At 56.3% G+C, this 13,864-nt stretch overlaps 1 protein-coding gene across 7 annotated transcripts in view; it reads right to left on the reverse strand.

Moving 5' to 3' along the window:
• The window catches only part of KATNIP (katanin interacting protein), a 183,259-nt gene that overhangs the window by 2,150 nt on the left and 167,245 nt on the right, over positions 1-13,864 (reverse strand). For 6 of the 7 annotated variants that reach the window (XM_087869345.1, XM_087869348.1, XM_045775225.2 and 3 more), the window contains 8 exons: positions 10,268-10,433; positions 7,210-7,367; positions 5,672-5,736; positions 4,377-4,487; positions 2,634-2,773; positions 864-965; positions 236-396; positions 67-155 (listed from right to left, as the gene is read on the reverse strand). In XM_087869345.1, coding sequence (XP_087725471.1) covers positions 67-155; positions 236-396; positions 864-965; positions 2,634-2,773; positions 4,377-4,487; positions 5,672-5,736; positions 7,210-7,367; positions 10,268-10,433 — 992 coding nt within the window. Of the gene's footprint in view, positions 1-66; positions 156-235; positions 397-863; positions 966-2,633; positions 2,774-4,376; positions 4,488-5,671; positions 5,737-7,209; positions 7,368-10,267; positions 10,434-12,479; positions 12,732-13,864 lie in introns of those variants that run through there. The other variant, XM_087869358.1, reaches the window with a different exon arrangement.

Below are 13,864 nucleotides of genomic sequence, written 5' to 3' on the forward strand. Positions count from 1 at the left end.
TCAGCTCCCCATCTACGCAGCCTGGAGTCCCGCGGGCGACACTCTGGGCAGAGCCGCGAAACTGACCTGGGTCAACCGTGCTCTGTTTCCTTCTCGAGCTGGTGATAAGCTGGTTTTCATCCATCATCTGGACGTCCTGATCCTCCGCCTGATTGCTGGGGGAGGGGAGACAGAGGTTCGACCCGGCCGTCTGTCCTCGTTAGGGCCCACGGGCGAGACCGCGGGCCGGGCGTACCTGATGGTGGTGTGTCGCTCCTGGCGGCAGATGTCCGCGTCCTCGGTGAAGAGGATGGTGTGGTAGGGCACCGTGGGCTCGCACGTGGGCAGGATGCCCCCCACCAGGTGGCCCACCATGGCCAGGATGCCGTTGTACACAAGCAAGTCGTCCACCAGGAGCTGGCAGGCAGAGAGGAGGGGACGCACCGTGGGGCCAAAGGTCCCCTCCCCCCCCCCCCCCGCCGCGGCCTTGGGCCAAGCGAGTTACTGCCCTGAGCCTGGCCGGCTAGCCCGGCCTGCATGAGGGTCTCAGGCCCTCCCGACCATCGTCGACCATCGGGGAAGGATTGGCCCCCAGGCCCCCGGTCTCCGTGCCCCAGGATCGCCTCCCTGAGGGAAGAACTCCCGAGACCCATGTGATTCGGAAAGAAAAGCCACTTTCTGGTTTTCAGGGTGATGATTCAGATCACGGGGGGCAGGTTTCGGAATCACGGGGGGTGCCGAATTTCCCTGCCTCGGGGACGCAGGCACTTGTGTCTAAGGTGGCACCAGAGAGAAGTAAATCAAACCGCGACAAGTGTAACTGCTGGCAGCCTGATTACCAATGAGCATAATTCTCGCGGGAAGCCCAGCTGGTAAGTACTCACGCCGAACTCTTTCACCCCGCGATGGGGCGTCTTTGCGTAATTCCACAGTTTGATCATAGACACGGTAGTGGGCAGATCGAAAATCACATAAACCCGGTTCACCTGTCAGAGACAAGCACTCATTCAAACAGGCCTGTTTGGAAACAGAGGTGCCGGGCGGGGCGGGGGCAGGGGCGAGCCCCAGCGCGTGGGGTTCCCGCTGCCGTCCGTCTCCTGGAAGCCCATCTTGAGTCCGGTCACGTGCAGCTGCGTTGGCAGCAAACCGCGGACTGGCTCTGGGAGGGCCTGTTGTCTTGAGCCCAGCGTGGCCCTCATTTAAATACCCGCAGAGAACTGGGTGCGCCTGTCCCTCTCCCCCAGGTCTAGCCAGACACACAGCGCGGGGCTTCCCTGGGGCCAAAGGGGCAGGCCACCGGCTGCAGAGTCAGGGAGCACTGTTCCCCCCACCCCCGGACGCTGAGCACCGCCTTGACCCTGATCTGTCCTTTCTCCAGTCGTAAATGAGAAGCACAGCAGACAGGCCCCGAAGGCGCTGCTGGGTAATTTCCAGCCTGTGTCTTTGAACCTCTGCAGGGGGAGCGGGGAGCGGGTTGCCCAGCTCAGTGGCAGAATCAGCTAGTAAAGTCAAACCTGGTGGCCTCCCCTCATGCCCCCCCAACAAAGACTCTTCCACATTAGGGGACCCCTTGCAAGACAGAATAAAGCAATGAGCATTCAGCGTCAGCCCCAGGCCGCAGGCTCAGCTCTGCCCCCAGCCCCGGGTCTCAGCCGGCGGCCCCCCCCCCATGAAGGCCTCGGAGGCTGTCGGGGGTTGCAGGGGTGGGGTACTGCTAGGGGAGGGTCAGCCTTCCGGCTGTGCTGTGGAAATAGTAACGGTCCTCAAGCTCGGCTGCCCACGGGGCTCAGGCAGATACAAGCGTTTGGGTCCAGCTGGGAGACGGGCGGCTGCAGAAAGCGACTTGCACCGAAAGAGGCTGATGAACACCTGCTGGCCAAGCTCAAGATGGCAGCGGGCAGGTGGGGCCCGGTCTCGGGGCTGAGAGACCCCGTGTTTCTCCTTTGCAGGGGTGGGGCTGGCGCTCAGGGGCACGGATGGACACTCGGGGTTCAGGGGGGGAGACGCTGCGGAAAAACAGCTGCTGATGCTGCTCTGTGTTTTGAGAGGAAAACACACTTCCTTGTCCTCCTGCCCAGTCACACGGAGGGAAAGGGGACACTTCGGCGGTCGCACGCATGCGCTGGGCCAGCTGCACTCCTCCACCCAGGTGTCTGGCTGGCGCAGGGCTAGAACCACCTGTCGCCACCCAGCCTGTCTCCTCTCTCTCGATCAACATCGCCAGGCCCTGGGGGCACGATGGCCCACCCCTACATCCCTAAGTGACAAGCAGGAGGGTCTGAGATCTGGGAAACCGAGTCAGCTGAAGAGCTGACAGGCAGATCTGGGGCCAGAGAGAGCGCCGGGTTGGGTCCCTCCCCGGTGACCTCAAGGAGCAGGCGGCACAGGGGACGTGGTCACCCCCGGGGACCGACGGGTGCCTGCCGCAGGGGGGCTCCAGAGTCCCATGTGGGGCCTTGTCTCTCCAGGGCCCCTTGCAGTAACCACCCCAAGTGCAAAGGGAATGAACTGTGGGCCCCAACGGGTGCCCGGCAGACGTGTCAGTGAAGACCTGCGCCTTCCTGATGGCCTGCGGGCATTTTGATTCCTTAACTTGGCCTGGAGGAAAGCCATGTCACCAAGACCAAGGACACAGAGTCCCCCCGCGAACCCACCAGGCCGGGCAGGATGGGGGCCAGCCACATGTGCCTGCCGTCGCTCGTGTCATTCACTTGGTCGATGAGCTTGTCAGGGGTCCGCACGTCCCCGCACACGCCCTCCAGGGAGTTCACGCTGTCGGGGAAGGCGGCGATATCTGGGGAGCCTCTAAGCGCTATAACCCACGCAGCGTGCTCGGCGCCGTGCGCCAGCCTCCTCGCGCTCACGGCGTGGCTCAGGGGACGCGCGGCTGGCGGGCAGAAGGGCCGTCTGCTGCTCGGGGCAGCCGGCAAAGGGACGGCCAAATGAGACATTCTGGGGAAAATGAGCACCGAGGCCGGTGGGGGTGTGTGGCGGGGTGGCCAACGTCAGGGACAGGGGAGGCGGCCAGGCAGACAGCCGGCTGGAAAAACAGCAGTCTCATGGGACTGCTGGAGGCAGGAACAAAATGTGTGGCTGGCACTCTGGGGAGTGGAGGGCAAACTTCGAAGGTGGTTGTTGTTGTTGTTGTTGTTTTGGCAAAGGGGCTGAGGGATGGTTGGATATGGCCTTGGCATGGGGGACCAGCCTGAGACGGGACGCCCTGGGGGAGCCTGACCCGGCGATGGCTACTTGAGGGCTGGACATTATCGCGGATCTGGACCAACCAGTTCCAGCTCCGGCTGTGCCTGCCGACCTATGAGGTCTGGGGCAAGTCACAGAGCATCTCGGGACCTGCTTCCTCATCTGTAAAATGGGTATAAAAACCTCCACGTCCCAGAATGGATGGGAGCAGGCTCAGTAAAATCGAACGAGCCTTCTACCTCCCAAGAAGTCACTAATAACCACCGAAACCACCAGGAATCATTTACCCCAGGCCAGGAGGATGGTGTCCCCTGGGGCAGGCAGAAAAGGAACCAACTGGAACCCAGGGACCACAGGGCAAGGGTCAGCAGTTGGAGCATGGTCTCCAGAGCCAGACTCCCAGCCCCACACTCACATGCTGTGTGACCTTGGGCAAGTTACTTAACCTCTCTGTCTCAGTTCCTCATGTGTAAAATGGGGATAATAGCACTCACTTCACAAGATGGTTATGAGGGCCAAGGAGGTACCATGGGACAAGCCCTCACAGAGCGAGCCCTCAGTAAATACTGGCGATTTGTTTTGGGGGCCTGTTAGGAGACAGTAAGGACATGTCTGGGGAAAAGGGCAGTGGCTACTCAGGTCCAGCCATCATCGCCGTGACTACTGCTAATTTCTCAAGAGTAGTTGAAGATGGAGATTTTCACGTGAAACCCCCTGATTTTTAAAAAAATATCAGCGACTAATCCAAAATATTTAAAAACTCAGTGGGGCTAGCAGTTTGCAAGTTCTGGTGTGAGCATTCCATGAACAAAGGGGTTCACGGTCAATAACTTCAGGACACACTGGGTTGAATACAGTGCCATAGGCGGCTCTCTCTGCAGGCCTTGCCAGAGCCTTTAGAACTCCCAAGTCCTTGTGGTTCTCCAGGAGGGGGTGCAGCTGGTACCCTCCCCCAAATCTCCGGGCCACAGGCCTGTCTTGGGGGATTCCTGCTATGGATGCCTTGGCAAGGGTGGCTGGAAGCTGTTCCCTGCTCTGCCCACCACCCCAAGGGTCAGCAGCTGACCCTCAGCAGAGCCCACTGGCATTTTTAGTCCTGGGGTCTGGCTCCTACAGGGACATTTCCTCTCCTCCCCCTCGACCCTCCCATGCTCCCTTCCATCGCGGGGGAGTCCCCTTCAGCCTCGAAAGGATACTGTTTTCCGACAGAGGGATCTTTTCTCCCCGCTCGTCATAGAGCTCCAGGCCCGTGAGACCGATGTAATAGGGGTCGCCCCAGCTGGTCAGGAGCTGCAACTGGAAAATGACTAGGAGATGTTATTAAGGAAAAACAGGCTTAATTTTCTGAGAACAAAGCAAAACAGTGACAAAGATAGTTTAGGGCTACACTTTGGGGGGCTTCTATAGATGAATAAAAGGGAAAAAATCATTTTTTTTCTATGAGACTGAAGCCCATCAAAATATACTTGAATTTAAACTGCGTATGTGTGTGTTTCAAGAATTAAAAACTGTCCCCCAAGCCGGGGAGACAGGAGGACAAGAGGGAGCTGGCAGGACGAGAACCATTTGGGCCACAAACTCATTGTGTGCTGGCACTGACCGAAGTGACCGGGACTCAAACTGTCCCCTGCCTCAGTTTCCCTGGTTGTAAAATGACAGGAACGAAGTGCCCGTTCCCTCCTCCTCCGTCCATTTCAAGTGTGCAGGGTCCGGGGGGTGTTAAGGGGGGAAATACATGAGCTTTGGAGCCCCGGGAGGGATGGGTCGTGGCCACGTGAGCCGCCACTGCTGACTGCGTCCCACAGTCCTCAGCCCTGTCCCCCACCAGCTCCCAGCATTCCAGGGCCTGGCAGGGCAGGAGAGGCAGTTTCTGGGCAATATCATAGCCATGGGCAGTCCATCCAGAACAGGCTGAGAGAGCCAGGCTGCTCGTGTTCACTCACCTGCCCGGCCCCTTCCCAGCTCTGTGGCCTTGGGCAGGTCCTTAGCCTCTCTGGGCCTCCGTGTTCTCAGCTGTGAAATGGGAATGCTCGCAGCACCACCAACCCAGGCTGTGGTAAGCACTGAGTTAATAACCCGCTGTGACAGGGCCAGGCCCAGGGAAGGATCCAGCAAACTGGGGCTATCCTTACTTTATAATGTTCACCTCCTTCCTGACTGGTTCCAAGGACAGCCCCCAGTTCAGGCCCTGGGGAGAGTTCCAGCTTCTCTGGACCCTCCTGGCTGGAGTCCTAGGTGCTGCCTCCTGAAAACTCAGCCGGCCAGCGGGCGGGGTCTGTAACTGTCGCTGCCCCCGCCCCCAGCAGCACGCAGTGAGCCCCAGGCCCCAGAAGCCTCCCATCCTCCCCTGGGTTTCCCCGTGTGGCGCCCCAGCTCCTCGGCCGTGGCCTGCCTGGAACCCCAACACTGCCACGAGGACCGAGCCCTCTCCTGGGGTTCCAGGCGTGGCCCCTGAGGGCCTGAGATGCGCACACAGGTGGGAGGAGGATACAGCCGCAAGGCATCGGGGGCGCCTCGTAGTCCATGGTCGCCCGCTCCAGGCTTTGTGTGTCGAGCCTAAAAAGACACAAAACAGCACCAGGAAGCAGAAGATCGCAATGACCCTGACGGCTGGTCAGTTATGCCCCAGGCGGCAGACTTCAAAGACGTGGCCGGGTGGGAGCGGGTCCCCGGCAGCGGGGACGGACCAATGAAGTGTGTGCCCGCTGCGAAGTCCCGTCCCACCGCGGGAGACTCGGGCGCCTCGGGCTCGTCTATGTGGACTCTTCTTGCCTCAAAACAACCCCGGGAGGTGGGTACCGATATAGCCTGGGCTTTGCGGGTGAGGAAATGAGCGCAGAGAAGCGCAGTCATTTGCTGAAGGCCACACAGCTGGCAGGGGGCAGAACTGGGATGTGATCTGAGGCTCTGGGTTCTGGGAGTCCGCTCTTAACCACCCGGCATTCCTGCCCTCTCATGAACAAGGCAGGTCCGCGCTGTGCCGACAGCTGAGCGAGATCCATGCCGGAGTGATGGAAGGGAGGGAGGCAGCCACATAAAGAATCAGAACTGAACCTTCCAAGCAGAGGAGCGGCCAGAGCAAAGGCCCTGTGGTGGGAAAGCACCCGAGGGGCTGGAGTGTGAGGCAGGATGGGAGGTGGGCAGGGAGAGGAGGCTGGAAGGTGGGTGTACCCTGTGGGCTTTCGCTTTGTGATCCTGAGCAAGTGGCTTCAACAGCGGGGGCCTCAATGCTCACATCTGTAAAATGGGCGCAATAGCCCCTTCTTCAAAGGGTGGCTGGAAGGATTCCCTGAAGGATGAATACAAAGCATCCGAACAGATCTGGCCGTTGGGAGGAAGGGTTCTCTTCCCCTGCACACTCCTCCCCTGGGGACCTCTCCCCCTGGTCCATGGACCAGTACCCACCAAGCCTTAGGGGTTTTCTTCAATTTCAAGGGCAATGTTATAATTAAGTGGCTGTTCCCAATGACCAGCCCAAGAAGTGATCCAAGCCACACAGTGGAGGGAAACTCATTTTGTTTTGTGAGCTTGGCCTCTGGCGATTGGACATGGGGGGTGTTTAAATGAGTAACTGAGCATGGCATTTACAAATTGTTATAAACTTAATGCAGCTAAGACGGGGCCAAGAAATACCAGCGCACCCATGAAATGTGAGGCTCTCATTTCCTCTTTGAATCTTTCTAAACCAGCAACCCGGGAACAAGAGAGAGAAGGCCCTTCCCCGAACTGGCCGGCAGGCATTTCTGGAACGGAGGCAGGCTGGAGCCTCTTTTCCCAGCAGGCAGTGCAACGAAGCATTAAAGCAGCTCAAACGCTCCAGACTGTGGGAACCCAAACGTCCCGAGACAAGGTGGGCACATCCCACAGGCTTCCGCGGAGCTCGGCAGAGCTTTAGAAAGCCGCCGAGTTGAAAAGCGAGGCGTTTGATCATTTCAAAACCTTTAGGTAGCGACTTCAGAGCGACGGTGAAGCCAGCGGCTGGAGGACGGAGGACGGGGAGGGGACATTCCCGGGGCTGCTCGCGCTCACCTCCGGGCCGGCTGGGGCAGCTGGCGAGACTGGAGGTGGTCCACAAAGAGAATTTCTTGAGCGAAATCAAAGTGGCAGTTGCCCGGCCCCTTCCGGATGAGGAAGCCCTCTGGAGGGGAGACACACAGGCCGTCCAGGGAGATGTGGACGATTTTGGCCTAGCAAACAAAAGGAGAAATGCGTCTGAAGAAAGGGAGCCAGCAGCGTGCAGGCGGGTGGCGTGCGCCAACGGGGCTGGCCCTGATGCTGGCCGTGGCCGAGCGGGACGGAGTGCCCTCACGGAGTCCCCAGGCTGAGACGTCGCTCGGTCTGGCTTTTCTCGCAGACCAGGACCACCTGGCCAGGTCCCCTTTCTGGTGCCATCTGAACTCCGTGCCAGGCGCTGTGCTGCACGCTGGGTGGATAGCAGGGGACCAGGCAGGTGCGGCCCCTGCCATGGTGGCCCCCAAGTTTCAGGGCTGGCACCTGACTTAGCCCGGTGCCCTCCCCAGCCCCCATCTGACCGGCCACAGTAGCCTGAGGTGGTACAACGCGGTAAGCGCCTTTCTGATCTTCCTCCTCACAGCCCGAGCTCGTCCTTATAGGACAGGTCATCCCTAGCAGTGTCCTTGGTGGTGTCTGGGTCTCCCTCCGCGGCAGAGACCCTGGCCAGGCCATCTCAATCTGCCCCAGGGCCTGGTGCATCGTGGGCGCTTACCAAGAGCTTGCCGAATGGGTTCGGTTTGGGCCAACATGTTCCCCTGGCTTGGGACAGATTTCACCAGCCAGAGGCCAGGATCTACCAGTAAATCTCAAAGCCTGAACAGCAGGGTCTGGAGTGGCTCAGCTCTGCTTCCCTTGGGCAGGGGGGTGGTGGGTGAGCAGAGAGGGGCAGTAGGCCAGCACTCTCTCTCTGACTACGCATTTTGGAATTGGGACTCCCGAAATCTTCTTGGTAGATTTTCACCTCTGGGAGACGCAGAGGGGCTCCCTCCACGCAGAGAGGGCCCTGCCCGGGGTCCCACTGGTAACTAACGTGCCTCCGTGACCCTTTGCTCTTTCAGCATTTCGGGAGCCCCCTCGTGGCAGCCAGTCACAGGGCACATAAGCCTGAAAACTGTAGGGTAAATGGCTTCAGGCATGGCTGGATATGGGGACCCAAAGGCTGTCCCTATATCTCCTCACTTGGCTTTGCTCAAGGCGGATTCACACCCTGGCCCAAGGGCTGAACCTGGACGAACAGAACTGTCACCCACTGGTCATACAACCGGACCAGGGACGTGGAACCGGACCAGTACAATCAGCCTGACCCCGGCGGTTCTGCTGGCTCGCCTCGAAAGAGGAGGTCCTTCTTCAGCTGGGCTGGAGCTAGCTGGAAGCTGGCTGCAGAGCAGAGGCCCAGGAAGGCCCCCAACCAGGGCTACCCCGTCCTCTGGGAAGTGCCCCTCACTTCCCAGGCCTCTGGTTAGTCCCTTGGACAGAGCTTCTATTATCACCCATCTTACAGCCACAGAAACTGGGAGTTCAGAGACGCTAAGCAATTTGCCCAAGGACACACTGCAGGGATCTGAAGGCCACTCCAGCGAGTAGGGCCCGGCTCTAAACACTCGCCAGGGGCCCGTCACCAGGGCGCCCAGAGGGCCTTGGGGGACACAGGCACCCGAGGCATTCTCCTGGGGGAGGTGCAGAGATTACATCACCTGCAGTCTGGGATCCCCCCTCCCAGGCTCTGCCCATCTCCCCACCTCCTTCATCCCACAGTGGCCACTTGTCACCTGCGCCGACGTGGATGGCGGCGGCCAGGCCTGGGAGGCAGGGGCTCTGGGTCCAACATTTCCAGGCAGCCAATCCAGGTCACGGAGCCTTCGCTGGAAGGACTGATTCGCTCAAGGAATGTAAATGCCCCGAGGCAGGAGTTGAGCCGGAGGAATGTTTTCTTAACACCAATATATCTGCCTTTTTAAATGAACTGAGAGCAGACTCGAGGAGACGCCCGCGCAGCCCGGGAGGGTCTGTATGGTCCTGGGGGCTATCGCTCAAGAAGGTGAGTGCCCGGGGGCTGCTGACTCCACACAGGCAAGCCCCCACAGTTCTGCAGGCCCCACGCGGCCCACGGGAGAAACTCTGTGGCACCTGCGTGGCGGAGAGCCACACCCGGGGCTCCCGGGACCCAAGGCCGAGGCCTGGCTTTGTCTACGTCCGTGTGGCAGAGGCTGACGACCACCTTCCCAAGGCGGTATCATCCTCTTCCTCCTCCCTTTACAGATGGGGAAACGGAGGCCCGGGGAAAGCAGGCCACTCGCCAAAGGTCATACAGCTGGTGGGGGTTGGAGCGGGGATTCAGACCAGGGCCTTGTGACTTGAGGGCCCTAAAGGCATTGCTATATCTTAGTTGACATTATCACCATCACTTCTGTGTTGTGGGGGGAGGGGACGAACCTATCATAGTCCGTAGTCACATGACGACACAAGAGCCCATGCAAAGGGCACTTCTGTTCTTCTCTTTCCACGGTGCAGCAGAGGCCCGGCTTTGTCACACCCAGCAGTGGAAGGACATACATAGAATTGGAGTGTGAGCGCCAAGCCCAGCAGATGACCACTGGGGCTCTCGCTGTGTGACCTCGGGACGAGTGAATGCACTGTTCTGAACCCCAGTTTTTAATACCCTGAAAGATGGGGGTAATAACACCTGTCTCCCAGAGGCTGGGGCGAGGGTCCCCTGAAATGAATGGGTGCAGAGCCCACAGCTCAGGGCCTGGCCCCCAAAGCGCTCAATGAACAACAAGGTCCCAATCTACCACTACGGTTGGGGGCTGGGCCTCCTGAGGACCCCCGAACCCCAACCCCCAGAAGAAACAAAGCGCTTCTGTGTCCGAAGTCTGCCCTGGGCTCTTCAGCCCACATTTGCTGTTTGCAGTAGAAGCAAACAGCAGTGTGCTCTCTCCCTGGCTGTAACCCCCCAGCTCCATTTGGAAAGTTCTGGAAGATTTATGCTCCTCTCTGGCAGCCACGCCAGCCATTCATCAAGGCGCCGTTTCCCTGACAGTGGACTGAGCGCGGCTGCTATCCCCCAGCTTACCCCGCGATAGGTGTCCTCGGGAGATTTATTGTAGTTCCAGAAGCGCAGGCCTGCGATGCTTTCGGCTTTGTCGAAGCGGATCGTGACCATGTGGTCCAGGCCAGGCGAGAAAGGGATCAGCCACATATGCTCATCCTCCATGGTGATGTTGGCTCCATCGACTAACCTGCAAATAGTGGGGAGGGAGCGGTGAGGTGGGGCTTGGCCACGACCTGTGGGAGAAATCAGAGCAGGGGGTCTACACCCCATTATGGCCCCCGGCACCCTGCCTGGCGCGGGCCTGGACGCACTGGGCTTGTTAAGGGGAGGTGGGACTCATTACAACCACTGTGAGGGGCCACGTCTCATCTGTAAAATCAGACAAAATAAAGAAACTGGAAAATATAGCAGTCTGTGCTGTTAAAGGTGCAGCGAAGCGATCAAGGTTTAAAATAACGGGGGGACATGTGTCACCTTTCAGGACCCTTTAACCCGGGGATCCCATTTCTGGAATTGTTTTCCTCTAGGGAAAATTTGTTCAACCTGTGGGAAAGGCTATCTGCATGAGGACATTCATTACAGTGTTGTTTATTTATATCAGCAAAAAAGGGGAAAAAACCCAACAACCAAAAAAACCCAAGTGTCTCAAAATACAAAGGGCCAAGTAAATCTGTACAGTTGTTAGTACGATAATCGTGAGGATGACGCAGTGACATGGAAAACTATTTTAATACTGGAAGATGAGGACAGGGGCCAGGAGAGCCTATGCAGAAGAGAAAAACACATTTGTGTCAGAGGGGATGGGAGGTGGATGCTTTTCTCCACTTTCCAAACTTTCTACAAAATGCTGTATTGGCTCTACGGTACATTTTGAAAGAATTCGATTCCTTCTTTCTGGTGCCTGGTGACAGAGATGCTAAGGCACTAGGGTGAACTTGGCAGCTCTTGGTGTGGGGAAAACACAAGAAGGGGGAGGTGTGTCCGTGGGAGCTGGTCTGGCTCATCACCATGCAGCCTGGATAGCCCAGGGAAGCCCCCTGCCCTTAGGGGTTCTCGGCTGGTGTTCTGAATGAACTCGTCACCTCGCCTGCATTGCATTCCTATCCTGGCCAGTTTCTGGTTCTCCTGCTCCAAACGTCCTGCCTCATCCTTCTCAACTTGGCCTGTGTTTATCACAAAGACCATCCTGCCACTGACTCCCCTGGACTGCCCAGCCTACAGGAACAGGGGCCCAGCTCTCAGCCTCTTGGGTAACCCTCCCCTCCACCTCCTGATTTCCTGGTGACTTTGAGGCTGCTGAGCTAGGAGAAATTCCTAGATTTAAAAATAAACTTTCTTTTTTCCTTTTACATCTTAAAGTTCTGGATTTGGAATAAATCTTACAATCTAAGTGTTCATCCAAGGAGGTAATGTTTCTTTTTTTCTCTAAAAGGCTGTTATTAAATTGATGGATGGTGTGTCTTACAATTGCTGGCATCTTAAAACTGAGGAAATTCAGCAATTTAAAACGGAGGTGTTTGTGGAATTAGGTTGACTACAGAACCTTCCATTTCCTTCTAAAAGCAATTACTTCTGTGTCCTAGACATGGGGCTGCCTCCATAGAAAACTGCTACCCGATTCTGAAAGTAGGGAGAGTTGTTGAAGAGTTTATAGTTGATGGTGAAGGGATGTCCCTACGGACACCCTGAAGAATATCTACATGATATTTCCCAGCTCTGTCCACAGAAAAGCCTAGAAACTGTGACCAACCCAGTAGCAATGAGCATCTCTAGTGGCTAGATTATGGTCTCTAAATACCATCTCCCACTAGAAGGAATCAAGGCTTCTTGGGAAAAATGGCTGATTCCACATCTGGGACAAGAAATATGCAAGGGAAGCCTGGAATATCTTGTGACATCAGAAAGCAGGAGAGCTGTCCCACACTACCATTTTAAAAAAGGATCCAGGGGGGCGCCTGGATGGCGCAGTCGTTAAGCGTCTGCCTTCAGTTCAGGGCGTGATCCCAGCATTCTGGGATCCAGCCCCACATCAGGCTCCTCCGCTGGGAGCCTGCTTCTTCCTCTCCCACTCCCCCTGCTTGTGTTCCCTCTCTCGCTGGCTGTCTCTGTCAAATAAATAAATAAAATCTTAAAAAAAAAAAAAAAAGGATCCAGGAGCTGTCAGTATCTAAGAGCATCAATAAGATAAAAACCGCAATATATTGAAACCCTTCAAAGAGTCTGTTTGAAACCATGATTTAGGATAGTCAAACACAAACGTTTTAATGTTAGAGAAACAATTTTTTATTTTCCAAACTGAAAAATAAAGGAAAAGAACCAAGCATTCAGGGGCGCCTGGGTAGCGCAGTTGTTAAGCGTCTGCCTTCGGCTCAGGGTGTGATCCCGGCGTTCCGGGATCGAGTCCCACATCGGGCTCCTCCGCTGGGAGCCTGCTTCTTCCTCTCCCACTCCCCCTGCTGTGTTCCCTCTCTCACTGGCTGTCTCTCTGTCAAATAAATAAATAAAATCTTAAAAAAAAAAAAAAAGAACCGAGCATTCAGACTACCTTTCCTATTTGCATTGTATCACGAAGTAACCAAATAATTGAAGAAAAATTTCTCTTTATTGATGAAAAAAAGAATGATGGGATCAGTGCATCACCATCTTGCAAGCAAGCAGCTCTAGCCACTGAGCACTGACGGCCAACGTCACAAAAAGCTTCACCACCAGACACTCTACACGTCCTGAAGGGAATTCACGGTGACTTCCACACCCCCAGGTCATGTCCAACCTCAGTCTGATCAGGCATCTAGACGCAATGAACAATTTACAAGACATACAGGGGCCTGAGGAACAGGTTAAACAATACCATGGAGATGCAACTCTATACAGCAAACAAGTCTTTCTTCAACAGATAATTTGTTAAGAAAAAAATGAAAAAGGATGGAAGGGAATCTAGAGATTATAAGAAGCTTAAGAGACATATCAAAGAATCACAACATATGGACCTTATGTGGACCTCAAACTAACCAATCACAACGTATGGACTTTATCTGGATCTCAATTCAAGAAACAAACTTAAAAAAGGAAGGTGAGAAGACTTTCAGGGAAATAGGAACATGCTGGATGTCTACTAATTTAGGGAATCACCGTTAATTTTTTGGGGTGTAACAACAGTACTGAGATTATGTTCTTTTTAAAGTCCTTACTGTTTAGAGCTACATATGGAAGTGTTCAGAGATGGAGTGCTATCAGGCCTGGGGGTTGCTGTGATCCCGTAACCCGGGCAGAGGGGTTTGGTAAGTGGGTGGGTGTGGATGAACAAGTAGGGCCGGCCGTGTGCTGATCACTTTTGCAGTGGGAGCTGGGTCCACAGACTCCAAGCCTGAGTATGTGCGTGATGTGCCAAGATGCGGAGTGCTGAGTGGTTCATGAGCAGACATGGACAGCAGGCGTGAGGGCCACGGTTAAGGGGCCCCTGATGGGAAAGCAGGGAGGAGTCTACCATTGACCGCAGGTGCTCTGGGCCGGGCATGGGGTGCAGATGTGGTGTGGCGATCCCCTCCCCGCCCTCCAGCCAGGGGATTTATTGTCCCCCTTCTACTGATAAGGCAAGTGAGGCAGGGGGAGACAGTGGAG

The sequence above is a fragment of the Ursus americanus genome, chromosome 2 (assembly GCF_024610735.1).
Source record: "Ursus americanus isolate L20-20 chromosome 2, mUrsAme1.1.p, whole genome shotgun sequence".
Taxonomy (NCBI): domain Eukaryota; kingdom Metazoa; phylum Chordata; class Mammalia; order Carnivora; family Ursidae; genus Ursus; species Ursus americanus.